Source organism: Phoenix dactylifera, chromosome 4 (genome assembly GCF_009389715.1).
Source record: "Phoenix dactylifera cultivar Barhee BC4 chromosome 4, palm_55x_up_171113_PBpolish2nd_filt_p, whole genome shotgun sequence".
NCBI classification, from domain to species: domain Eukaryota; kingdom Viridiplantae; phylum Streptophyta; class Magnoliopsida; order Arecales; family Arecaceae; genus Phoenix; species Phoenix dactylifera.
In genome coordinates, this window is record NC_052395.1 from 12,666,874 (window position 1) to 12,694,142 (window position 27,269).

Below are 27,269 nucleotides of genomic sequence, written 5' to 3' on the forward strand. Positions count from 1 at the left end.
AGTAATAATGTACAAATTCCTCAACCTTCATATAGCAACTAACAATGCCTTTGGACTGCTTCAGTGAGGCATTGTAGTTCATCCAATGAACCATGCTCATCAAAAAAATCATCGGCAACTGTAACTAAGATTGCACACTTTGCCACAATTTTTCACGCCTCAGAATCTAAAGGAAAGGAAATGGGAGCGGAAGCAAGGAAGGAGCAGTTTGTTGTTTTCTCTCGTCCAAAGCCCATGTTGGCAAGGCCCATATCTTTGGACCACCTAGTATGATGTATTGATATCATATAGTGGAGAATCAATTAAATAACCAAACAAAGGAATAGAGAAAAAAATGTGATAGCATTATGTCCATAAGAATGAATACTTTTCTTCTCAAAAAAAAAAAAAGAAAAAAGAAAAAAGAGCATTTATTACTTCGCTTAAGAAAGAGGAGAACCATTTAATTTGCTTTAATTTTTAAGGCCTACCTCTTTAGTTCCTCGAGTTTTGTCCTGTAGATTGATTGGCGAGTCACGAAATTTTTTGTAGCAAACTGGATAATGTGGTCAGGGCATGTCAGCCTGCAATTTTATATAAAGCATTTGATGTCACCAATTATAATATGCACATATAATGAGTACTTAATTGCTATGTGTGCTACCTACAAGAGGAGGACTTTCCAATCCATAGATTATAGTCTTTACTTCTTTCTATGTACATCCGATGCTCTAAATGATCCATTCATGCTAACCACAGATTCTTCAACTCGTGCTCAATCTGATTTAGCATACAGACAATAAAAATTACCAAATTGAAATACTAGTTGTTGAAACCACCAACGTACGACATGATGTCTAGATGACAAATATTTACTTCAGCAATTTACACGAATTGAACTAGATTGTGGGCTAAGCATATTCTTTGACATCTTATGATATTTAGCACTTCTTGCCTTTTTCAACTCTAGATAGACCATGTAAATTTGTTGAAAGAGTAACATCACTCTTCAACCACTGATAAAAAAAGTTTCTTGATGTTGATGTGGCATGCATGATTCACGAGGGGATGTTTACTTGAGCCATGTAACGCCAAGTAACTCATTGGTGCGAGAAACTTTGGGGTGGCTGAAAGAGGACTTGTAGCGCAAGCTATCTAGCTACCTCAATTTTTGAAAAAAAGAAGTTGTTTTAGTTACCTCTTTCTAGAGATCAGAAAGAGCCCAAAGGCTGTCTTTCAAATCTCCGCTTGGCAGTCCTTTTTGCAATATTTTCTTGGAAAAGGTTTTGGCATTTTCGAGTTCCAATTCCTCTATAAACATCAAATGCATGGCTCTATAGGCGGTAAACATGGTTACCAAGAAGTCTTGGTAGTTCTCTTCTATGTGCAAGAGTATTTGCGGGTCACATATAAACCAACAAAACCTCTCTATGACATAAAAAGCAATCAATTACTTTCCTTTCCATGGAAGAGCAATGATGTGTATATTTATCTAGATGTGTGTGTGTGTGTGTATTATATAGATACATATGTAGAATCCTTACCTGGAGATTTTCGATGGCCGTGCCTCCTCAGGAGTTGAAAAGCTAAAGAATCCCTGAATATTTGGAGTGGCAAATTGTGCATTATAGACAGTTGTAGCTCCTTTGTACCCCAATTCCTACACGAGGAGTACCAATTATGGGCTCATGAATAGCATGGCTATGTTATATTCCAACCCCTTAGACTAGCCGGCTATGATCAGGCAAGTTGGAGCAAGGGCTTATACCATCCAAAATCGAACTTCCAACTCTCGCTCAAAAACAAAAGTTCGGATGAGAGATAATACCATCAGAGCAAACATTTGATGATAGTTGATATGTCCTTTTATAAAATTTATCTACATATCATTCTTCATATAAGCACTACAATAGTAATAATAGTATTAATAACAGCAACAACAAAAACAATGATAATAACAACAATAAGATATTGAAGATTATTTTTTATCAAAAAGATATTGTAGGTAATAGAATGCATTGTGAGCTAGATGGATAATATTGTAGAGTTTTAATGTAACCACTAGACACATAATCTTTGGCGAAGCTTCTAATTTTTAATTTTTATTTTTTAAAAAATAAACTATTTAAAAAATTAAAGTTCAAATAGGTGGTGAATTGTCAACTAATCGCCCTTGTTTGCACAGAACCGTGCTTCAGCTAAGTGATCATTGGTGATGATAACTAGAAAAAAAAATCGTGTATCAGAGACCTCAAAACATAATATAGCATTTGAGGAAAACAGTATGAAAACTATAAACAAGCTGGCATTTTCCCTCTCCTACGGAAGATTGAGATAAGTTGATGAAATTCAAAAAAATTAAAAACGAAGTTGATATAACATGACCGAAAAATTAAAAAATATTCAAGTAGGAAGAGAGGCTAAAATTGTAAGCTTACCGATAAATGTGATCCATGGCATCTGCTATTTCCTTAGTGAAATGGTCACCACATCCTAGTCGCATCAAATGGTCCAACAGACACAGCTTTATGAGGCCTTGGTCCACAGGATACGTGGGAGGAACTGTGTCATATACCAAATTGTACCCAGTCACCCTCTTCCATGTAGAGACAAAGTAGATACCATCTTTTGGATCTATCGCTACTTTAGGACTCACCTCCATGCCCGCATCTGTAATAACCCCAAATTTTTTTTTTTATATATAAAAAGGGATAGAATAGTCCTTTAAAATTGATATAAGGGGTAAAATTGGAAGGAATCAAAAGATAATGGCATAGTTGTAGATGCATTGAAGTGGTAAGGGTAAAATTGGAAGGAATCAAAAGTTAATGGCATAACGGTAGATATGTTGAAGTGTTAGGGGCAAAATGGGAATTTAATAATATTAAACAAAGGGTGAATAGTGTTTTGATGTGATTTAATTGGAGGGTTTGAGCTGGTGAAACCGAGAGAAAGAGGGAGGGGGTTCTCAGACGACACAGAGAGAAAGAAAAAGAGAAGAAGAAGAAGGAAAGGAAGAAAGGAAGAGGAAAGGAAAGGAAGAAAGAAAGAGGAAGGAGATCCCGGTTGCACTTCTAGCTGAAGGGAAAAACGTAGATCTCCTTCCCCTCTACGCAAGGACCTCGATTTCCAAAAAGAAAAAGGTAAATATCCGTCCCTATCTAGTCTTTTGGTGACATTAGGCTATACAAAGGGTGGATATAGTCTAGAGGGGTCGGATAAGGGTTGTAGAGGTGGTTAAAAGAGGAAGAATCGGATTTCGACAAATTTTTCCGGTATTACGGAAAAACTGTGTCGAAGTCTCAACTTCGGCGAATTATTTCGGGGGTCAAACGGCCTCCGATAGTGATGCATATTACTATTCTGGAATCCCCTATGAGTGTAGAATGTTAGATAAAAATTTCATCAAATCTGGAGTTTGGAAAGTGGATCAAACCCGGGATGAAGTAACCGGCTGTCGGTCCGGGTTACTGTTCATCCGGGTGGAAAATAAGGGATTTCATGCTATAATAGGGTATTAAGCCTAGATCAAGCTAAAAGGGACATTGTACTCGTGCAAGGGAGTCCCTAATACACATAAATGATGAGTTAATTAATAGAAAAAAGAAAAAGAGAAAGAAAAGAAAAGATTTAGGGAACAGGGGAGTTGAATCAATTAAAGTTCCCTATATTATAATTGGCACGTAGATTATAGCCCTTGATACAAAACTAAATGTATTGTAAATGCATGTCACAGTTGGGCAAGAAGCTAGGGAACAAGAGGAAGAAGTCCCCTGCTGCCTACTGTAAAATTCTAGAGGCGTATCGAGGCCGTGCCGGATTGGCAGGTGAGTGGGAGTCATGTACTTTGCACTATGAGCATTCTTAATTCATTTTCATGAATGTCGCCAAAGTGTGAATTGATTCCACTTGAGCATATTGATTGATATTGTAGTAGATTCCTCTATAATCTTGATTCTCCATGCTTGATTATTCTGTACATGCATGTGAGGGAACATTGAGAGGAATTACGAGGGGTTGATGAGTAATCAAATTGATTCCGAATTGTGAAATGACTTCTTTTGTAAATTGATTTCATTTCCTCTATTTCAAAGACTTGTGAGTGGTAGCCTTGATTATACTCTTTTATGAGTAGTTAAATTGGATCTGAATTATGAAATGATTTCTTTTGTAAATTGATTTCATTTTCTCTATTTCAAAGACTTGTGAGTGGTAGCCTTGATTATACTCCTTTATGAGTAATTAAATTGGATCTGAATTGTGAAATGACTTCTTTTGTAAATTGATTTCATTTCCTCTATTTCAAAAACTTGTAGAGCCCTTCTCATGGTATATTGAGTTGCATTGTACTCCCGTGATTCCTCACTCCCAACCCTGATGTTAGTTTATGATTGGGTCATGATCGAGTGAGTGGTAATCTTGATTATACTCCTTTTTAGTAGAGTATTGGGAGGGTGCATTATGGCATTTATGCATGGCTTGGCAGTATCTGCAGGACACCTATAGTCGATGGGGTTGAACATCGGCCTTTGTGCACATAGTAGCCTTCTGGGTGGGCGGAGCCCAGTCCCTTCCTAGGGGGGGACACGGCCCTAGGCGTAGGATCGGCCGGTCCTACGACTTATATTCTGCTTGCCGCCGGGCATAGTAAGACCCCGCGAGGTGCAGTATGGCTTTCCGCGGATGTAGAATTCCCGCGAGGTGCCGTTTAGTATGTAGATGTGAGATGGATTTCTGTTCTGGATACTGGCTTGCACTTATATTATTGGTATGGTGTCTTATTCTGCATATGCATGTGACAGTAGGGAGTTGTTGCTGGTTCGCCTGGGGCGTAAAACCCACCTCCCAATAGCTGTCTTGTTGATGATTCAGCATATTGACACCTGATTTGTATGTTCCACAGCATTATGATCTGTTGAGCATATTCATGAGTAGTATATATGTTTACTCGATTATTCCATATATGCTTCAGATAAGTTGATTGTGATTGTGGTGATATTGATGATTTACTCCATATTCTTTATGTTGAGTTCATGTTCATCTTGTTATTGATCTTTGAGATTTCACCTCGAGCCATGATTATATCTTGTCTCATGTGCATAGTACTCTCTACTCCACTCACTGAGTATTTATATACTCACTCCCCAGTTTGGTGTTTTTGATTGCAGGGCAGGTATTGTATAGAGAGGAGCAGGATTAGTGGTTGCCTGCTAGCTGTGCCGCTCCATAGTATAGTATAGTATAATGTAGATAGAGGTTTATACCTTTTGGTGTATTATAAACCTTCTATTGTATATAGTGCATAGTTACAGTCATAGATCCTGTTGTGGATATGGGTTTGACCATGGATGGATTAGGAAGCAGGTATATATATATGTGTGCAGATGAGTTATATGCCTGAGATAATGTATTGATATATATTGTCCAGGTTCATTATGTGACGGATTATGTGATTGCTGCTCTGACAGGTAGTGTGTTGTATGTATTGAGATAATCCTGACAGGTCACTATAGGAAAAGTGATCATTTTGTGCATGCATCATGCCAAATTTTTCAAGATTTATTGATGATTGATAGGTAGTAGGGTTCTACGCGGTGGCTGGTGGCCTTATGCCTACCCGCACCCTAGGACCGTCGCGGCGGCCCGCCGGGAACGGGGCGGGGGTCGTGACAAAGCTTGGTATCAGAGCAAAGGTTAAGAGAGTCTTGTCAGAGCAATAGGGTGAGTCAGGATTAAGTATAGGATTATACTATGGAGCATAGGATTTTTCTGTATGTTATTTTATGAGTCATTTACAACTCAGTAAAATATATCATAACTCAGTGTGTAACGACCATCCTCTCTTTTGACTTTTTTAGAGAGATATAAAGAATACTTCCTAGGAGAGGACCTGCTCGTCTTGGAAGGAGGATGGAGCCAGATATAGCATTGGATGCGGGTTCCGCACATGTCGAGCCCCCAAAGAGAAAAATCTCCTCCTGCTGATAGACGGAGGGTTGATGATCAAGGAGATGTAGGAAGTAGAGATGCATTGATGGAACAGTTACTGGTGGAGAATCAGGCTCTGAGGGAGCAGATTGCTCGGGGGAAATCTCCTGCCCCGTCAGTAGTATCCATCCCACCTCCTGTACCTGTGCCAAGAAGTTTGGCCAGGCGGGCTCTAGATGATGAGGGGGATTACTGTACAGGAATTTCTTAGGCTCAGAACCCCGGAGTTTAAGGGGGAAGAAGGTGAAGATCCTCAGAGATTTCTGGAGGAGACTGAAAAGATGATACGGAGACTGCCCTGTTCTGATGCAAGAGCTATAGAACTTGTAGGGCTTACAGTGAAGGAAGATGCCTGGGACTGGTACCAGAGACAAATGGAGGACAGATTGTACAGTAGGATTCCTCCAACTTGGAAAGAGTTCAGGCAAGCAGTGATGGATGAGTTCTTGTCTCCGGTTGAGAGGCAGAATCGGGCTCTTCAGTTTGAGAGGCTGAAGCAGATGCCCGGAATGAGCGTATCTAAGTACGCTCGTGAGTTCACTAGATTGGGGAAGTATGCTCCTTACATCATCCCCACTGAAGCTGCCAGGATAGAAAGATTCAGGCGGGGTCTGATTTCCCCCGCTTTATAATGCAGTACTGGCAGTAGAGGTCCCCACCTTATCTAGATTGATAAAGCAAAACAGTGGGAGACCAGAAACAAAGAGGAAAGAGCTGAAAGAGAACAGAGGAAAATGAGTATGGGGAAAGGGCAAAGCAGTAGAGATAGATCTGAGGGAGTAGATCTCTCGGAGGGCCCGATGGAGCAGTCTGTACGCTTAGCTCCACCTGTCCCACGTAAGAGGAAATGGAGGAAAAGAGGTCAATCACAAGATACTTTTCTACCATCAGTACCTCGTCCTCCAGTCACTATGGCCAGAACTGAATCTAGGTTCCAATCATGGCCAGTATGTGGCATATGTGGGAAGCAGCACCCTGGCAGATGCAGAATGGGTCAGGAGTGTGCTACAGATGTGGACAGCCGGGTCATTTTGTCAGAGAATGCCCGCAGGGTGCCACCCAGCAGTTTGTGCCTTTGGCATCCTATCCTTCTGTGCAGATGGACAGGCCTAGTAGTAGGGAGCCTGTAGGCAGAGGTAGAGGTCAAGCACAAACATCACAGCAGAGTGCTGGACCATCTCAACTGTCAGCTCCAGTAGGCAGAGGGCAAGGAAGGGTGTTCACGGTAAATCCACAGGAGGCACAGACATCGAATGCAGCTATGACAGGTAATTTACTCTTTTAAATTCGAGGACGAATTTTATATAAGGGGGGGGAGGATGTAATAACCCCAAATTTTTTTTTATATATATAAAAAGGGATAGAATAGTCCTTTAAAATTGATATAAGGGGTAAAATTGGAAGGAATCAAAAGATAATGGCATAGTTGTAGATGCATTGAAGTGGTAAGGGTAAAATTGGAAGGAATCAAAAGTTAATGGCATAACGGTAGATATGTTGAAGTGTTAGGGGGCAAAATGGGAATTTAATAATATTAAACAAAGGGTGAATAGTGTTTTGATGTGATTTAATTGGAGGGTTTGAGCTGGTGAAACCGAGAGAAAGAGGGAGGGGGTTCTCAGACGACACAGAGAGAAAGAAAAAGAGAAGAAGAAGAAGGAAAGGAAGAAAGGAAGAGGAAAGGAAAGGAAGAAAGAAAGAGGAAGGAGATCCCGGTTGCACTTCTAGCTGAAGGGAAAAACGTAGATCTCCTTCCCCTCTACGCAAGGACCTCGATTTCCAAAAAGAAAAAGGTAAATATCCGTCCCTATCTAGTCTTTTGGTGACATTAGGCTATACAAAGGGTGGATATAGTCTAGAGGGGTCGGATAAGGGTTGTAGAGGTGGTTAAAAGAGGAAGAATCGGATTTCGACAAATTTTTCCGGTATTACGGAAAAACTGTGTCGAAGTCTCAACTTCGGCGAATTATTTCGGGGGTCAAACGGCCTCCGATAGTGATGCATATTACTATTCTGGAATCCCCTATGAGTGTAGAATGTTAGATAAAAATTTCATCAAATCTGGAGTTTGGAAAGTGGATCAAACCCGGGATGAAGTAACCGGCTGTCGGTCCGGGTTACTGTTCATCCGGGTGGAAAATAAGGGATTTCATGCTATAATAGGGTATTAAGCCTAGATCAAGCTAAAAGGGACATTGTACTCGTGCAAGGGAGTCCCTAATACACATAAATGATGAGTTAATTAATAGAAAAAAAGAAAAAGAGAAAGAAAAGAAAAGATTTAGGGAACGGGGGAGTTGAATCAATTAAAGTTCCCTATATTATAATTGGCACGTAGATTATAGCCCTTGATACAAAACTAAATGTATTGTAAATGCATGTCACAGTTGGGCAAGAAGCTAGGGAACAAGAGGAAGAAGTCCCCTGCTGCCTACTGTAAAATTCTAGAGGCGTATCGAGGCCGTGCCGGATTGGCAGGTGAGTGGGAGTCATGTACTTTGCACTATGAGCATTCTTAATTCATTTTCATGAATGTCGCCAAGTGTGAATTGATTCCACTTGAGCATATTGATTGATATTGTAGTAGATTCCTCTATAATCTTGATTCTCCATGCTTGATTATTCTGTACATGCATGTGAGGGAACATTGAGAGGAATTACGAGGGGTTGATGAGTAATCAAATTGATTCCGAATTGTGAAATGACTTCTTTTGTAAATTGATTTCATTTCCTCTATTTCAAAGACTTGTGAGTGGTAGCCTTGATTATACTCTTTATGAGTAGTTAAATTGGATCTGAATTATGAAATGATTTCTTTTGTAAATTGATTTCATTTCCTCTATTTCAAAGACTTGTGAGTGGTAGCCTTGATTATACTCCTTTATGAGTAATTAAATTGGATCTGAATTGTGAAATGACTTCTTTTGTAAATTGATTTCATTTTCTCTATTTCAAAAACTTGTAGAGCCCTTCTCATGGTATATTGAGTTGCATTGTACTCCCGTGATTCCTCACTCCCAACCCTGATGTTAGTTTATGATTGGGTCATGATCGAGTGAGTGGTAATCTTGATTATACTCCTTTTTAGTAGAGTATTGGGAGGGTGCATTATGGCATTTATGCATGGCTTGGCAGTATCTGCAGGACACCTATAGTCGATGGGGTTGAACATCGGCCTTTGTGCACATAGTAGCCTTCTGGGTGGGCGGAGCCCAGTCCCTTCCTAGGGGGGGACACGGCCCTAGGCGTAGGATCGGCCGGTCCTACGACTTATATTCTGCTTGCCGCCGGGCATAGTAAGACCCCGCGAGGTGCAGTATGGCTTTCCGCGGATGTAGAATTCCCGCGAGGTGCCGTTTAGTATGTAGATGTGAGATGGATTTCTGTTCTGGATACTGGCTTGCACTTATATTATTGGTATGGTGTCTTATTCTGCATATGCATGTGACAGTAGGGAGTTGTTGCTGGTTCGCCTGGGGCGTAAAACCCACCTCCCAATAGCTGTCTTGTTGATGATTCAGCATATTGACACCTGATTTGTATGTTCCAGCATTATGATCTGTTGAGCATATTCATGAGTAGTATATATGTTTACTCGATTATTCCATATATGCTTCAGATAAGTTGATTGTGATTGTGGTGATATTGATGATTTACTCCATATTCTTTATGTTGAGTTCATGTTCATCTTGTTATTGATCTTGAGATTTCACCTCGAGCCATGATTATATCTTGTCTCATGTGCATAGTACTCTCTACTCCACTCACTGAGTATTTATATACTCACTCCCCAGTTTGGTGTTTTTGATTGCAGGGCAGGTATTGTATAGAGAGGAGCAGGATTAGTGGTTGCTTGCTAGCTGTGCCGCTCCATAGTATAGTATAGTATAATGTAGATAGAGGTTTATACCTTTTGGTGTATTATAAACCTTCTATTGTATATAGTGCATAGTTACAGTCATAGATCCTGTTGTGGATATGGGTTTGACCATGGATGGATTAGGAAGCAGGTATATATATATGTGTGCAGATGAGTTATATGCCTGAGATAATGTATTGATATATATTGTCCAGGTTCATTATGTGACGGATTATGTGATTGCTGCTCTGACAGGTAGTGTGTTGTATGTATTGAGATAATCCTGACAGGTCACTATAGGAAAAGTGATCATTTTGTGCATGCATCATGCCAAATTTTTCAAGATTTATTGATGATTGATAGGTAGTAGGGTTCTACGCGGTGGCTGGTGGCCTTATGCCTACCCGCACCCTAGGACCGTCGCGGCGGCCCGCCGGGAACGGGGCGGGGGTCGTGACAGCATCTTTGGACCATGGCTTCCAAATAGTCCTTGCAATCTCTATCTCCAGTGATCATGAAGCCACTAGCAGTTGCGGACGGGGAATGGAACAAGGACCCATCTTCTCTCTTATGCTGAAGAATATCTTCATGCTGCCCTCGGTAGATTGCTGGCAAGGCCTCGAGGTACAGTAGAAGTGGAAGATGGTGACCACCACAGGATGTTTCTTGTCTGCAGATGAAGTAGACAGGTATCAGGAATGAAGAATACCCATTTTAGCCAGTAAATTTGAAGGAAGCTGTATAAATATGAAGAAAAATGTTGGAAGGAAGATCTACGTTTTGAAAATTTTGTCCCTTTCATTGAAGACATCTTCCACGGCTCTTGTGTAGCCTTGAGGAAAGACCTTCAAGCCTTTAACCTTCGCCAGCTCAAGCATGCCCGGGAATACAATGGCAAACCATCGGGGGATGCCACCATGGTGTTTCATAAGGACTTTCTCCGTGTTTGCATGAAGAAATTTCAATCCTGTTTTTTATAAAAAAAAGTTTTTGGAAAAGTTGGGAGACAAATGTCAAGGCTCTAGTTCAAGATGCACACATCTTAGAAATAAATGAAATACATTTCTATGATCACATCAAAGAACAGTACTAAAGTTCTCTTGGAGCAACTTAGCAGTAGAGTAATTAAATGTTCTAAATTGGAACCTTAATTTATGAAGGAACTTTAACACTTGGTACTTTCTTTGATTGGACTTTAATATACAATCATTTGACTATCAGAATTTAATTTTTAGACCTGCACATATTTGTATGAGATTTATACGTGTATTGCATCCACTTTTACTAGTCCATGTACATATATATATATCAGGGTCCTTGGCCTGGCCGACTTGTTCGGGCTGATGATAGACATCCATACCTACCAGGATGTATCATGATTTACTCACATCATGCAAGAGCTGAGACATCTCACATCAATTGCTAACCACTCCAAGTGCCTACGTCATGAGAATTACGATATATGCCATCCGCCTGCATCATGATTTGCAAGCACGGAAACCTCCAATCTTCACAGATTTGATAGAATCTAGAATTGTGCCGAGAAATGGACAGAATGGTAAAAGCCTACTTTGCTCATTATTAAATATTTATTCGGAAATGTAATTTCAGAATCGATGAGCTTTATTTACTCTAAAAGTTTATTATAAAACTGCATGAAACTCCCGAATTTTTTAATAATTTATATCCTGATTCCTATAGATGTATCTATACATGGTGTAATATATATATCCGGTTCGCCAAAAGAATAAATTCTCATTTGCTCCGTATCGGCTGCCAGGCCGCGATTTGTGAAAGAGTAACGATCCAAGAGATTCGAACACCGGAAAATAGTTTTACATTGCAGCTTCGTTGTGCTACAGATAGCAAGATGGCAGAAGGAACTAGAAATCAACACAACATCCTGCTGTACGTCAGCGATTTGATAGCTGTGTTATTTCATCACAAATGACTCTTTACAAAAACTTTATGATTTTAAGCAGTCATTATGTGCCATGTGATTTTATATTTGCAATTAAAATTACAATTATTATCATAGTTTTAAAATTGTGGACGTCATTGTAACATACTAAATATTTTAACTGACCATTGTACTTGCATGAGGGGGATGCCCTTCTTGCCATTTTGTTTTTTTCTTTCAACTCTGGGTAGATCATGTAAATTTGTTGAAAGAGTGACGTCATGCTCCATCGACCACTAATATGAGAAGTTTTTGTTATGTCGATGTGGTGTGACGGACTTGGCATGCATAATTCATGCAGGGAATGGTCATTGAGCTATGTAATGACATGTCAGTGCCTCATTGGCGAAAGAAACTTCTGTGTGTGGCTAAAGAGGAACAGCAGTACAAGATGTCTAAGTAACAGTATGCCAAGCTTTGCAATCTGTTTTATAAAGTTGCGGTTCCTTGAAGCAAAAAGAAATGAAGAAAAGGAGGCTCGTCATGAATGAGAGAGAGAAAAAAAAAAGAGATGACAGCTGGAGAGATAAGAGAGAGAGAGAGAGAAGAAAGGGTGGATGGGGATGGAGAATGGGATGTGAAAGGGAGGGTACTAAAGAGGTTTACAAGCCAAGGAGGAGAGCAAAGAGTGGAGACAAATGGAGATTTGCCACATTAACCCCTTTAAAGCTGTGGCTTAGCAAACCCTAGATTCCCTCTTACGTGTCCATGCATTTGTGTATCTGATCGTGACATGAAGATCACTTATCTTGATTCTTTTCAATGTGCCACGTCACTTAATCGTTATGCAATAGGCATGTACAACTTAAGCGGATGTGACAAATGACATCTCAACATGAAAACCAAAACCATCATTTATTTCAAGTTTATACTTATGGGCGAAATTGGTTTGAATATATCGGCTAGCCAAAAAATCCCAACCTGATTCGGCAATCCCATATTTTTCAAGTTGCATATTGATGGTAGGATATATAGTATTAGCAATCCAAGTGATAATTTTATTGTTATCCATGTCCCAAATCCTAGAAATATTATTGTTGTGGTTCAAATCTGGCCCGAGAGTGACCATGCCGGTTGAGCCGAGGGAGCCGCTGGTGTGGAGAGGGGAAGACGGGAACCACCTCCTGCGCGACGGCCGCGGACCTGCACAAAGCTTCACCGGTTTTCTCGGTGAGGAACCTCCGATGATCAAGTTAGAGCAGACAAATTTTGGACCAGCCAAAAGAGGTTCCTTAGGAATTACCTGACCGAGCTATTTATAGCCTCGATGGAGTGGCCCCGGTGACGGAGGTACTGTCAGTCCCCATCATGAGAGGGTATGGCTCTGAGCCGAATGGCGTACAGCTCAGGTAGGCAGGTGACGTGCGGTACAGCCTGTTCTTAAGAACGGTAGGGCGTTGACAGTCACAGCAAAGCATGGCCGGATTAGTCAAGGTGTCGTATGACTGCTGTTGCCCGGTCATGGAGGCATGACACGACAGTGTGGTGGAGTACGGCCGCATAGGCGGGCATAAGCCTGCACATAGATGTGGTTGTTGGCGAGGCCGAGCTCGTTAAATAGTCACGTCAAGCATTTAGTGAGGCCGGCTTGGTGTACACTGGGAGGGCTAGGTTTTTTGGATTCTAAGGTGTACTCGAGGGAGCGCTCCGAGCTCGAGGGTCAGAGCGTATGCTATGCATTGCTGGGGTCGGCGTCTCGAACTTGGTCGGACATGTCGGCGTTTATCGAGAGGTACCCCAAGCTCGGTCAGGGGAGTCAGCGAATGTCCGGAGTTGGTATTTACTGGGCCGAAACTAGATGGCCTTTTAGTTGTGGGCTGGACGATCCGTTTTTCCCTCTATCAATTATTATCACCAATAAGATATTTCCGTAGGCTTCTACGGATGCATAAGATCTGATCTATAACTATAGTTGGAATCATCTCCACCTAACTTGATTGAGGCCCAATTTGATATTACTGTAGGTAGTAGATGGTCTCAAGGGTCTCAAAAACCATTCTAGAACTTCTCTTATCAAATTGAGATCCAAACAAAGGTCTCAGGATGGAAGCAGACCGAGATTTTTGAAGTTTTCAAAACTTCAACTCGGATCAATCGGTTGCCAATATTGTCGAGCCTGAAATAGTTTCGCACTAAAGCAAGGTGGATGCGATTTGATATGCTCTTCCAAAAGAGTAGAAAGCCTTCTAGTTGGATTGGTTTTGAGTCCTAGAAGAGACAAAATCAATTACAATGAAGTCACAATATTCACAGATTGATGCGCAGGCCAGTTCTAAGTCAAGCCAGATTGAAGTAGAAAGTTTGTGATTGAATGAAAAGCACGAAACACAAACTCAGGAATAAAGTGCAATCCGACTCACCTACAATAGCTCCAATGCGATGACAAAATATTTATGGAAAACAAAAAAAATCTGATCTTTCTCGGTAGCACTCTACTTATAGAGGTGTATACATAATAGGTATGATACAAGCTATAAATTAATATGATAGTGGATAGATAAGAAATAGTATATAAATTATAATCAGCTACAGGAGGCGGCACATCAAGATAGTCAAGATAAAAAGAATCTTCCACAAAAGACAGCTAGTCAAGATGAAGATAAAGAGGAATCAGCCCTAAAAGGTACCATACCAAGTCAAAGAGGGGAAAGAGGAAGAGATAGAGCAGGCAACCATGGGGTTTGGAGCAGTAGAGGCGCTGTGGAGAATAGGATGGGGAGCGGTTGGCGTGCTGTTACTGCTATGGGCTTGGAGAGGGTTGGAGTGGCTTTGGTGGAGACCAAGGACGCTGGAGAGAGCGCTCCGGGCCCAAGGGCTGAGGGGCACCCGGTACCGCTTCCTCTACGGGGACCTCAAGGAGAACGCCCGGCTCATCAAGGAGGCCCGGGCCAAACTCATGCCTTTGTCTCACGACATCGTCCCTCGGGTCGCTCCCTTGTTGCATCGTGTCATGAAGGAAAACGGTAATAATTTTTGGAACTCGGATGCTTTTTGTATCAGCTTTGTGTTGCATGAAATGAAGCATATGCTCCAATTTTTCGCTTAATAGCATCCACTTCATGCTGCAATTAGTGAAAACTACATTAGTTTAATATATCCGCACAATTTTCAACTGAGCTTGTAGATGATGAATCTTTCTTGTGTTGAATAATATCCCTTTCTATGAACAAAAAGAATTGGAAATTGTAATTTGAGAATTCCTTTTTCCAATTTTTTTCCCCAAGTCAATTTTAAACTAGTCGATGATAGGAAACAGGGGGTTGGGTTTAATCGTTTAGAGCCATTTTGGTGGCGTTTATTTCTAGGACCTGGACAAGATTCCATTCGATTTCTTATGTAATCATTATGAACCTATTCAAATAGGTCCATTTGATGGATAAGCCCTCGATATTTTCGTGAACGACAAACATCCACATACTTCCATAGATCATCTCAAATTATTTCTTTAGACTTCATGGCATCTTTCCATTCCTGTTATTTATGTAGCTTCTTCGATCCAAGGGGAAGAAATATATATAAAACCGTACATAGTATGTGAGTTCTTCATAGTTCTCACTTGAAATTGATTGATAAAATGTTACTAATTTGTAAGCAGTGATTAATTCTATATGTATGATGGCTTAATTCCAGCAGTTTCTTCAATAACACAGTCTTTATCTCTGGACTTGTCATGCTATTTTCTGATCATTTGAATGCATGTGATGTGAAATGCAGGTAAAATTTCTATTACTTGGTTTGGACCTGTACCGAGAGTAACTATTATGAATCCCGAGTCAGTAAGGGAAGTTTTGTCCAACAAGTTTGGCCACTTTGGGAAACAAAAACTAAGCCCTCTTGGACGGTTGTTAGCCACGGGACTTGTAAGTTATGAAGGTGAAAAATGGGCCAAACATAGAAGGATTTTAAATCCTGCTTTCCATATGGAGAGGTTGAAGGTAATTCATGATCATATTTCAAACATGCACACGAATTTACCTAGGATGTTATGAGGTTATATCACTCTCTTTTCTTTGCATAATTTCTGCCTCAATGATTCGTTTTCTTTACGTTGTCGTATAGCGCATGCTGCCAGCATTTTCTGCTTGTTGTCGTGAATTGGTTGACAGATGGGAGAAATCAATTGATTCTTTAGGATATTATGAATTAGATGTTTGGCCTGAGCTCCAGAATTTTACTGGAGATGTCATCTCCCGAACAGCATTTGGTTGCAGCTACGAGGAAGGAAGACAGATTTTCCAACTTCAAGCAGAGCAAGCTGAACTATTTATTCAGGCAGCTCAGTCTGTGTACATTCCAGGTTACAGGTACACAAGTTCCTAACCTGTTAATTTTGTTTAGTTAGAAGGAAAATGGCTGTTGCTCCTTTTTATTTAGATTGGAATAATAAAAATGCAGTATTTTGTTCTAATGATCTTTGAGAATCTCTCTCATGCAATCAGCATTTTAAGTCTCAACAATAGGCGCCCTACCAGGATTTATTGACACATGGTATACTGTTGGAATCAGCTCTCTGGCGGTACCATGTGTGGGAAGTTTTGCAATTATCTTTGTCCAAAGTTGCATTTCACATTACTTTTTTTTTTTTTGGGAGAAACCTTATTGCATAAATTAGACTGTCGGAACATGGTTTGATTTGCATCTTAGAAGTCCAAATTTTGAAACTCAGCTTGTGCTTCGACGCACACTCTTAGGATTGACAGGCTCGTTTTTTTTATGTATAAGGTGATGCTAGTAGTGGCGCCCACTTCATTCATATGGCTCGCAATAATTGTATGTTATACAGGTTTCTGCCTACCCCAATGAACAACAGAAGAAAAGAAATTGATAGAGAGGTTCGAGCACTCCTAAGAGGCATAATTGAGAAGAGGGACCAGGCTATAAAAATGGGCAAAGCTAGTAATGATGACTTATTGGGCTTGATGATGGAATCTAATTTGAAACACTTCCAAGAACATGGGAACTTCAAGAACACTGTGATGACCACCGATGAGGTGATTGAAGAGTGTAAACTTTTCTACTTTGCAGGGCAGGAGACAACATCTGTGTTGCTTACATGGACAATGGTTGTCTTGAGCATGCACCCAATCTGGCAGCTTCGTGCAAGAGAAGAGGTTTTAGAATTCTTTGGGAAAAACAAACCAGATTTTGATGGCTTGAGCCGCTTAAAAATTGTGAGTATACGTTTTATATTCTTTCCGTTGACTATTTAATTGATTGGAAATGTCACAATAGTCCAACTAGAGACATAAATCTATAATTCTGTATGCATTCTTAGCTTAGTCACTCTAGATAAAATCTAGTCATTTATTAAAAGCATATTGCTTTTTGTTATACTGGTAGTTAATTGTTTATCAGAGAACAAGGCTATCTGTCCTAATGCACTAGAGTAACAGTTTTAGCTCACAAAATTGTCTCTTTTGAATCCATGATAAGAAGACCATATAAAAAGTATTTTAGAACTCAATTGGAAGCTATGCGTTGAATGGACTGAATTACTAAACAACCTGTGGAATTTGTTATATTGTTCAAAGTTCACCTTGCTTTGAAACTAGTCTTAGTCTTCAATCACGACTTAGTTACTGCCTAAATCTATTCAAATAGTCTCTTAATAAAATTCTGCAGGATAAGTACATAGCCAAGCAAGATGACAGGTTAATGGTAAACAAGCGTATTTTGTCACAAGAATGAAAAAAGGAACACCAATAAATAAGACGTGTCTCAGAAAGAGAAAAGATCATGTTTCAACCAAAAAGAGTCCAGATAGTGTCAAATATCACTCTGTCAGATCCAAGCAAACATTCTGTATTTTGGTTTTTCACTTTCTCCCACATTTTCACATGGCGATGCATGAACTGCTTTGTACTACCTGGTAAAAACATCCAATTCTAGGTTCTATGATATATTCAGTGGAGTTTCTCATATGAAATCTAGCATTATGATGAAGTGTTTAATGAATGATTGAATTGATGTGCCAGGTGACTATGGTTCTGTATGAAGTTCTCAGGTTGTACCCGCCTTTAATTCTACTCACCCGCAGAACATACAAAACAATGAAACTTGGAGATATCACCTACCCGCCAGGTGTATTACTATCATTGCCTGTGATCTTCATTCACCATGACCCAGAATTCTGGGGCAAAGATGCCAGTGAGTTCAATCCAGAGAGATTTGTAGAAGGCGTTTCAAAGGCATCAAAGGATCAGATGGCCTTTTTTCCATTTGGTTGGGGTCCTCGGACCTGTATTGGGCAGAACTTCGCATTGCTGGAAGCTAAGATGGGACTAAGCATGATTCTTCAGCATTTCTCATTTGAGCTTTCACCAACCTATGTCCATTCTCCGTGCACCGTTATAACTCTCCAACCCCAGCATGGTGCTCAAATTAGGTTGCATAGACTCTGATATCTTCCTTTCATCATCTAGACAGATGACTACTACTGCAACATGCAGTGACCATCGTGTGAGAAGAGACTATGGTTCTATTGTTGCTAAACAAGAAACAAAATATGCTACAATGATCATTTTTTCTTTTTTAAAGTCAAATGGAACAAGCTAAAGTTTGTTCTCGATAAGATTAGCATAAAGACTCATGTTCAAGCCATTGGAGCATCAAATATATTGTAGTTAATGCATAGCAAATTGTGGGATTGTTGCCCCCAAGCTTGATCGATAATGAAATTTTCTATGTATTACAAATAGATTTTGCAACTTGAAAGAACTTGATTCAATCAATATAATGCAAATTAAAACCATCAGGGCTGGTAGAAATTTTCATGGTTGTCTGCTTTACCAAGCTCTTAGTTTTCCATTCATCATACAATGAATTTTGTGAGAAGGCAGTTATGCATCAGTTCAAATTCTAGCTCGCCTAAAATTTTTCCAGTGATCAAGGATTTAGAAAGAAGCAAAAGAGTTAGATAGTTCTTGGCCGTTATAATCCATCAAAAAATCAGTTTTGCGTAGGGGAAGCCATTTCAAGAAGCACCGGTGAAGTAATACTCATTATGGGGATCTGAACTCATTTTAGACTCTAAGAGACCAAGAATGTTTCTAATTCCTGAATGGCAAACCTTCGGACATTACTTGTTTATCAATAAGAATCCTTGTTGTTACATGGTGTTGCAGAAAGGAAGCCAGATATCTACATTCAGAAGAATTATCTCCATGCTAGAGCTCTGCCATTGCATTCATATATTCAATAGTTGAAATCCCAAAACGATGCAGGTTTGCCTATGGATGTATAGGTGTTAAATGGAAGAGTTTTGATGCCTCCAATTGGTCAGGCAGTCTCAGTAATTTGTTTGTAAACCCACCAAACAAGGCAAGAACTCAGGCTTTTAAAAGAGTTTCTAACCAACGATAAACCCTTTATTATTTCTTTTAAAAAATATGGAGCAGCTGTTGATAGCCGTGTCTGAGAATGACTCACAAGTATTAGAAAATACTTGGTCATGGCCTTCGGTGTCATTGTAAGTGGGATGTGGTAGCACAAAATAGAAAAATCCTACAACAAAAGTTCAGATGTACTGAAAAACAAAGATTTATGAGTCAAAAAAAAAATGAGGACTTGATTTATGGATGTATTCTGTGACTGATACTCTGCATAACAACACAGGCATATTCAGTTACCTGCCGTTTCTAATATGATTCCAGGAATAAAGTCAAGGGATAAAATGGAGGTGCGTCGGCAATTGCCCATCCAACAAATCACAAAGGTACATACTAAAGGTTTTAATTATCCACTATCGATACACATTTTAAAGGAGATAAGGAAGGAACAGGCTATGAAGCCCATGCATTGGAACTTTGGTTAAAATGATGCATCCTAAGGGCACTCATTGTGAGCATCAAAGGGACTCTTGCAGATGGCAAAGAGACTCGAAAGAAAGTTATCGGTGGAAGTTATACTGGTTTAATGATCGGCTAAGCAAATAATGGATGGACACAGCTAAATATGCAATGCAAGGCAGACTAGCCTGAAGAGATCACACCTTTTTACAATTAGCAATGACTAGCTGTTAAGACATGTTGGCTTGATAACACTGAAGATTAATGCATCCTGCAATCAAAGCTCTGAAAATTGTAATTGAACAAAGCTGCTTCTAACTGCTGGGCAGCGACAGAATCCACAAAATAACTTCTGGAAACCATAAGCTAATGGTGAATCAAAGGGAAGCATACATCTAACAGCTTTCGGACATTCAGGGTCAAATAAGTCCAAGAAACAAAAGGAGGACAGTAAGTGCAAATTTATTTTTATAGTATGACACTCAATTTTGTTAATCACTTATTTTCATGACATCCTCTACTTGGATAGATTGAAGGAGCTCGATAACTGCAGTCCTAGCAGGCATGCTTGGGATGGCTCCCTTCACTTGAACACACAGAGAAGCTGCTGCAGCTGAAACATTATAGCCCAAAGGTTGTGAGCTGCATGAAGATAAAAGAAGAATCAAATTCTAAGGACTGCAATGTTTGTTCTTACAAGCAAATCTCATGCATTCTTTGTTGGGCTTGCCCTCAACCATAGCCACGGCAAACGCTGCAGTGAAGGTATCGCCGGCTCCAGTGGCATCAAGAACTTTTGCAGCAGGAATTATAGGTTGTCTAATCGGTTGCTCCCCTTCAACAAATAGAGCTGATCCCTTTGCCCCAAGTTTCACTAAGATCTGTTTTACTCCCTGATACACAAGACAGGTGGCTGCTTTAGAATTTCAGGCTTCTAACAATTAAATGTTATGTTTAATTTATATCATTAAAAACAGCGTTCAGCGCGATATCTGTGGTGTTTCTGAAAAAACATTATTGCTCTCATGTGCTTGATGACACCTACAAGACAGATGAATTTTGTGAAAGACATAACACTAATGAACATGGGGATTATAAGTGGAACTACATCATGTTCATCCGACAATTTAGTCCACCTTAACTGGGTCAGAAGCTATTTTAAAAGAATAAAAATCAAAGCCCATAAGGAACAAAGTAACATTAAACATTGTTGAAGACTATTGTTAAAACCATATTTTGAAAAAGAAATTGGAAGGACACGATTTTGGGTTGTTCAAGTGGCCACTGTAAGGCAACTCAATGAGCCAGTCTGAATGAAATGTCCATTATATGATATACTAAAGGAAAAAATGTAGGTTAAAGCATTAATCACACCAAAGGATGGGTTGCTGAGAACTAATCAAGGCATGAGAATAAACAACAATAACTTTCTTTCTAGGAAAAAATATCAAGTATATGATGAGTTATTTGAAGAAAATTTTGAATTGAAAGCTGTAGTCAACTTATGCAAGGATCTAATACTATGTACTCCAAATGTGAATAATTGTTGGTGATTGTTTATTCTAAAGTCGGCTGCTTTGGCATAAAAATGCAATGTCTTCATCTACCACTAAAGCATGCGTGTACAATAAAGATCCTCCATACCTAAGCTTTGACGTCTAAGTAAATACAGAGCAGCATCATGTAGAGTTAGAAGAATGATCCACCCCCTTTTGGGGGCTGAATAGTATGCATACTATTTTATTTATTATGAAGTATTTGTCAGGTTAAATGGTATTTGATGTCAGCATAACTCTTCAAGGGATAAAACTATATTTTATCAACCTTGTTATAATCCTCTTTGAGATATCTTCATCCATTCCCATTCATCAAGAAGCAGAACTTATTTATTTGACGAGTCTCTTGATTGTAAATTGTAAATTCTAAACCGGTCCCTTGTTCCTCATACTGCAATTTTTTCCGTAAGTTTCACTTCATCTACTTTGCTCTAGTTGAAATGGCTTTTAAAAAAGCTTTTTTTCACAAGTTTTTCTACTATTCCATGTATTAACAAGTGCACAAGGTTTCTAACCTTTGATGGTCTGGATGGGAAAAAAACTACCACCAAAATTTTCATAATCTCTCCATATGTAGCTTGTGGGCATTATAGTGTTCCCTCAAAACATGCATTAGCACTATCAGAATACTTATTCAGTATCCATGTCTTCCTCCTCTCTTGGCATCTCTACCATTAATCTTTTCAAAAGCAGGAAAAAATTAGGTTCCTTCAATTCTTATAGAATTTTAACATCATATGCATTCTATGTGTAAGCTATATGTAGCTTGTGGGCATTATAGTGTTCCTTCAAAACATGTAATAACACTACCAGTATACTTATTCAATGTTCATGTCTTCATCTCCTCTTGGTGTCTCTATCATTAATCTTTTCAAGAGGAGAAAAGGATCAGGTTCCTTGTATTCTTATAGAATTTCAACATCAACTTAATGTGTATGTGTACGAAAATCACCCTGGGCGTGAAACCAGATCAGTTTGGCATATTCATTGTTATTTATTCTAGCACTTTTTGGCACGGAAGCATAATGACTCCAACTAAAGTGAAAATCAGGCACAAAGAAGACAGAAAGTATGGAACGTTTCAAATGCATAGAGACATCTCTTTGTGGCACAGACATTTGCTATAAAACCTTATTATCAATTTCAATTTTGATAAGACGAAAGAGATAATTTTTAGTTTTGAGATAACAATAATATCGTCCTAATGCAAATGATGCTTAGGCACTCATGTTACCATTTTATGGCATTTTATAGCAGCTTGACTGATCTGTTCAAATGTCTCTGTTGCCATTCTTGTCAAGCGCGCCAACTCTGTTTCATTTGGACTGAAAATATCCACAAAGTTCAAGAGTTCCTTGGGAACAGGAGCTTCCACCCCTCCAGCATCTAGAATAACTGGAACACCTGCACTTTTTGCAACCTGAAGACATTCAGGATTCAGCTAACATTAGCGCATGCACAGAGCAGATGCTATAAAACAAAGGAAGGTGTTATTCCAGAAATGCAGAATTTCTTTACCAAATAGCAGTGTATATAAAAAGATGAAAGTATTTGAGATATCTCAGATTTCCTAAAACTTACTTCAGTCAAAATAAAAATTTAGGGCCTAAAGGATTTATCCAAAAGGAAATCGAAACTTACTAACAAAAATATGTATGATGGCCAATTAGCTTGCTGAAAAGAAATGATTGTGAAAAATAAAATGTGGAGCAATCTACAATATTATGTTCATCAGAGTCCTCAAAAATCACTTGCATCACTGCAAGCATCCTGATGATAAGAATGTAGTTCGCTCATCTGGATCTAACCAGAAAACTGGCCATTCGAAATATTAGAAGTGTTTGTTTGGTTATTAGGTCCAAGGTTGCTGGGCAAAGCTCTGATCAAAATCAGCTCTCTCCACCATTTTGTACTACAATTATTAGAAAATAAAATAATTAAGCTTGATTAGCAGGTGTACTAAGAAATAACATGCAATCAAAGCCTACTCACTTTCCGCACATTTATTCTTTTTTACTTTCATGAGATATTTGTGATCACTTTCCGGTTAGTTATTCACTGTGTATTCTTATTTTAACAATGATAAAGAGCGAAGCGGGGAGAGAGGGGGGGGGAGACTAGTCTTCCATTCCTGTTTGATCCAAAAATGACATGACAAAAAAAAAACTGAAAATAAAATGTAATCGCTTGCATTCATCCTCTTAAAATCTGCAGGAAAAAACTGATCATTCGCAGCGATCCTCTTTTTTTTCTGAAAAAAAACCTGGAAGATATTCCAAATTCCTACAAACGAAGCAATTCCAAATCGAAGAAAAATCCAATCTTTGGCAGTCAATCCTCTTAAAAACTGAAACTTTTTACACATTTCGAGCAATCGACCTACCTGAGCAACCTGGATATTGACCCGATCGGGAATCTCGCGCTGCAGCAGCAGCACCCCAGCCCTCCGGATCACCTTCAAGTCCTCCTCCCTGGGGTCGTCCGGCCAGCAGCTCATGTTGGCCCCGCCGACAATGATGATGGAGTTCTGGCCATCGGACTGGAGCATCACGATGGCGTGGCCGGTGGGGGCGCCGGCAACACGGGAGAGGCGGTCGAGGCGGACGTTGCCGGAGCTGAGGGCGTCCTCGATGAGGCGACCGTGAGCATCGTCTCCGACCTGGCCGACGAAGTAGGTGGGGTGCGCGAGGCGGCCGCCACAGCAGGCCTGGTTGGCGCCCTTGCCACCGGCGAGAGTCTGACCGGTGCGGGCAGCGACTGTCTCGCCCTCGCGAGGGAGGCGGTCGATCTCTACGTAGATGTCGGCGTTGGCGGAGCCCACTACCACCACGGGGGGCTTATCCAGGGAGGGGTGGGCGGAGGCAGAGAGGGAAGCGGCGGCGGCGGAGGAGGAGGAGGCGGAGGCGAAGGAGAGATGGTTTGGAAGTGGATTTGGGTGGTTGGGGTTGGGCCAGCCGCAGCGCGGCGGCGGAGAGGGGAGAGAGAATCGGGTTAAGGCTTTCATGCTGGTCGAGCGGCGGAGACCACCCTCGCCGTCTACTAGGATTTTTTTTTTTTTTTTTTGGTAGAAACTAGGATATTTCAGAGAGCCCTGTTTATAATTGGAGAACCCGGAGCTCGGGCATAGACCATAGAGGCAGGGAATCTGAAATTACTTTAAGTTTACAATAAATTAATCAAAAACTATTCAATTATTTATAAATTTTTATAATATATATATCCATGCACAAATATATATATTATATATGTATATACAATGTATATATGTACAAAATAATCTCAGCCTAAATGGAGGAAGGGGTCAATTGCCTCAGCTCAGAACTAATCCGCCAAGGGGGCGTTTGGTATGGGGTGATTGTCTTGAAATCAAGGGTGATATGGGTGGAGGTAATGAGATCACCGCGTTTGGTTGCACCACGGTGATCCTACATGGCGGTGATCTTAATGAAAGTGCATCCTAGGTTCTTCGGTGTTTAACATGCTGAATTTTTTTTTTTTTTTGAAAACCATGGCTGAACCTAATCGGGTTGCCTACGTACCCCTTCACAAGGGGGATCAAGCCACACGTAATTCTTTTTAAGTTTCAAAAATGCAGCGGAAAAATGAATCAAACAATTTAATTCATGCATGCTTACAAGATCAAATCTAGAAATCAACACATTAAGAACACATAGGATTATGCCGAAATCGTTTAAACAATTATGCTAAAACTTTTATGCATGATTAACTATCAAATCTGAAACTTAAGAACTCTATTCCAATTAATCTCCGAATATCCATCGAATGGATTCTGGAGATATCTCCGTGAGGAGCCCCAAAAGAGGGTAAAACCTCGGGAAATCGGACCTAGACCTTAACACCATAATAAATGATTAATGCTATATTAATACCTTTAATGATGGATGAAAGTTGTGGATCTGATCCTTGACTTCACAGCCACGCACACAAATGGCTTCTACGAGAAGTACACGCGAAGCCCTGAAGGATCTTCTTCCGCAACAGTGCTAGCAGCTGCAGAACACTTGAAAGCTGAAATCTGCTCGCCGGGATTCAATCAACTCTTGATCAATCGTCTTGAAGCAGATGGAGATGAGGTTTGTAAGAAAAGTAGAGGACTCAGATCTGATCTTGAATCTTCTAGATATTCACCCTGAAAACCCTATCTAAAATGGAGAAGAAGAGGAGGAGGAGGCGTGTGAGGAAGAAGGCTGCAATGGATTTGTTTTCGGTGCCCATGTTTGACCCCTTTTAATGGCTTCCGAATTTTCATTCAAAATTCGAAATTTATCTTTAGAAAACCTCCTTTAGTTGGCGCATGCAAAAGAATAGGAACAACCCAAATCAGATCTCAACCAAATCTGATTTAAATTCAAATTTTAAACATATGTGCATGAGGGGAGGAATTTGAAATCCATGCAGCAGAATTTTCCTTCCTCTTGTCGCATATATTTCATTTGAAATTCGAATTTAAATGATTCAGAGGTTCACACGCCAGATAGGAAAGTTATTTGATGTATGAAATCATTTAATATATTGCTTAATGTTTGAATTCAAATTCAAACAACAAACAATGTCGCCATGTGTCAAGCAATGGGTCCATGCGCCATGCAATAATTTTGGTTTATTTAAAATTCATGAAATCTAATTCCATGTCACCACTAATTGCCACATCATCTGAGCCTAATCCTCTTGGGTTGCACCTAATCAAATTTGGTCAAACCCGGATTAAAACAAAGCAATTTGGTTGAACCCAATCTAATCAGGTCAGACCCTGATTAAACTCAAATTGAATCCAATTCAATTTTTGGCTCATCCAAACTCAATCAAATTGAATTAATTACTTTGTGTTGGACCTAATCCAATTAGGTCAATCTCTAATTAAGAAAAAATTAATTTAAAATTAATTTGATCAGCTTAAGTCCTTTTGGTTCTGACCTAATCCAATCAGGTCAAAACCCTGATTGAGCCCAAAGTTGAATCCAATTCAATTTGGCTCATCCTTAGCACAATTACTCAATCAAATTGAGTTTATTAGTAATTTAATTACTAATTAATCCTCCAATAATTACTTTAATTATTTTATAAGATAATTTGCCAATCAAATTGACCAAATTATTCCTGAATGATTCTTAATCATTCATCAGCCTTCTTGATCAATTAGGAATCTTCTATGCGTGTGACCTCATAGGTTCGAACCTAAGCCGATAGTATAGGAACGACTTCCTACACTAATCGATGTGACCATCTAGCAATGGTACCCGACGTCCGGATAGGCCGAATATATGCGAAGCAAATATTCTGGAACCTTGGACTATGGTTACTGTATAATTCAATCCCTTTGACTCCTAATAACCGAATGACTTAGAGCTCACTGTCAACCCTATAATTAGTACATCTATTATGTGAATAACTTTAGATATCCCGTGACTTTTCACTAAGATTATCCTGGACAAGGTTTTGCTAAATTAATCACAAGACATTATCTCCTATTTTCAGGAGGGGTCAATTCCATCTTGACTCACAACTGACTATGCAAGTACTTGACTGCACCTAGTGACCTTCCGTCACTGAATTAAAAATTCAGGTAGTCCGGTACCAAAGTACAGTGAGTTGCTTGCTAATCACAGGTTGCGGTCTCAGGTCAGAGGTTCAAACTTATACCCATATCCACTCGAAACATCTCTCGACAGTAGAGCGTTCCGGAATTGATCACGTTCAGTGAAAAGTACTCCTACACTTCACCTGTGTGGTATACCAGTGTCTCCACACTCCTTGGTTAAGAGGACAACCGACGTATATATCACACAACGACCTAATCTCGATAATGTTGTCGTCCTAGTAACAACATATCATTTGGTCGCGAACAAGTTTAAGGACTCAAAGATAAATCTTCCTTTATCATAACATAAGTCCTAAGGACTTCATCATATAAGAGTTCATTTGAAGATAAAATGATGAATAATGCCAAATAACACTTTATTAATTTGTCAATTCATTTACAAAATTCAATCATCAATATGCTGACGATTGACATTTAGGATACAAATCCCAACATTTAAACCACCTCCACTCCTCAAATCACCCCCCAACTCGGTGATAAAATACCCGTCCTTGAGGTCGGAAATTCAAGATCACCCCAG

The 27,269-nt window shown here is 39.8% G+C and overlaps 2 protein-coding genes and 1 long non-coding RNA gene across 4 annotated transcripts; 1 reads left to right on the forward strand and 2 right to left on the reverse strand.

Annotated features, from left to right (window-relative positions):
* Positions 1-154: 154 nt before the first annotated feature.
* Positions 155-2,654, reverse strand: LOC120110485. Of its 2 annotated transcripts, none has more exons than XR_005511500.1 (5): positions 2,636-2,654; positions 1,524-2,541; positions 648-759; positions 471-563; positions 155-264 (listed from the first exon to the last, which is right to left on the reverse strand). It is a non-coding gene; the product is annotated as an uncharacterized LOC120110485 (long non-coding RNA). The 2 variants fall into 2 exon arrangements; XR_005511499.1 differs by having other exon boundaries at positions 644-759.
* An 11,748-nt stretch (positions 2,655-14,402) lies between these two features.
* Positions 14,403-18,187, forward strand: LOC103704270 (cytochrome P450 CYP72A219-like). The gene is made up of 5 exons (XM_008787496.4): positions 14,403-14,749; positions 15,501-15,721; positions 15,846-16,090; positions 16,570-16,957; positions 17,762-18,187. Exons 1-5 carry the CDS (start codon positions 14,461-14,463, stop codon positions 18,185-18,187), a joined length of 1,569 nt encoding a protein of 522 aa, XP_008785718.2. The 5' UTR covers positions 14,403-14,460.
* A 1,641-nt stretch (positions 18,188-19,828) lies between these two features.
* On the reverse strand, positions 19,829-24,208 carry LOC103704312 (ribokinase). The gene is made up of 4 exons (XM_008787544.4): positions 23,513-24,208; positions 22,364-22,549; positions 20,271-20,466; positions 19,829-20,186 (listed from the first exon to the last, which is right to left on the reverse strand). Exons 1-4 carry the CDS (start codon positions 24,131-24,133, stop codon positions 20,065-20,067), a joined length of 1,125 nt encoding a protein of 374 aa, XP_008785766.3. The 5' UTR covers positions 24,134-24,208; the 3' UTR covers positions 19,829-20,064.
* Between the last annotated feature and the right edge of the window lie 3,061 nt (positions 24,209-27,269).

Coding starts and splice junctions, on each gene's coding strand:
- LOC103704270 (XM_008787496.4), top strand. CDS start 14,461: ATGGGGTTTGGAGCAGTAGAGGCGCTGTGGAGAATAGGATGGGGAGCG. Junction 14,750..15,500: donor TCGTGTCATGAAGGAAAACG/GTAATAATTTTT, acceptor TGTGAAATGCAG/GTAAAATTTCTATTACTTGG. Junction 16,958..17,761: donor GCTTGAGCCGCTTAAAAATT/GTGAGTATACGT, acceptor TTGATGTGCCAG/GTGACTATGGTTCTGTATGA.
- LOC103704312 (XM_008787544.4), bottom strand. CDS start 24,133: ATGAAAGCCTTAACCCGATTCTCTCTCCCCTCTCCGCCGCCGCGCTGC. Junction 20,467..22,363: donor CTATAAAATGCCATAAAATG/GTAACATGAGTG, acceptor CTTGTGTATCAG/GGAGTAAAACAGATCTTAGT. Junction 20,187..20,270: donor AGAATGCATGAGATTTGCTT/GTAAGAACAAAC, acceptor ATAATGTTTCAG/CTGCAGCAGCTTCTCTGTGT.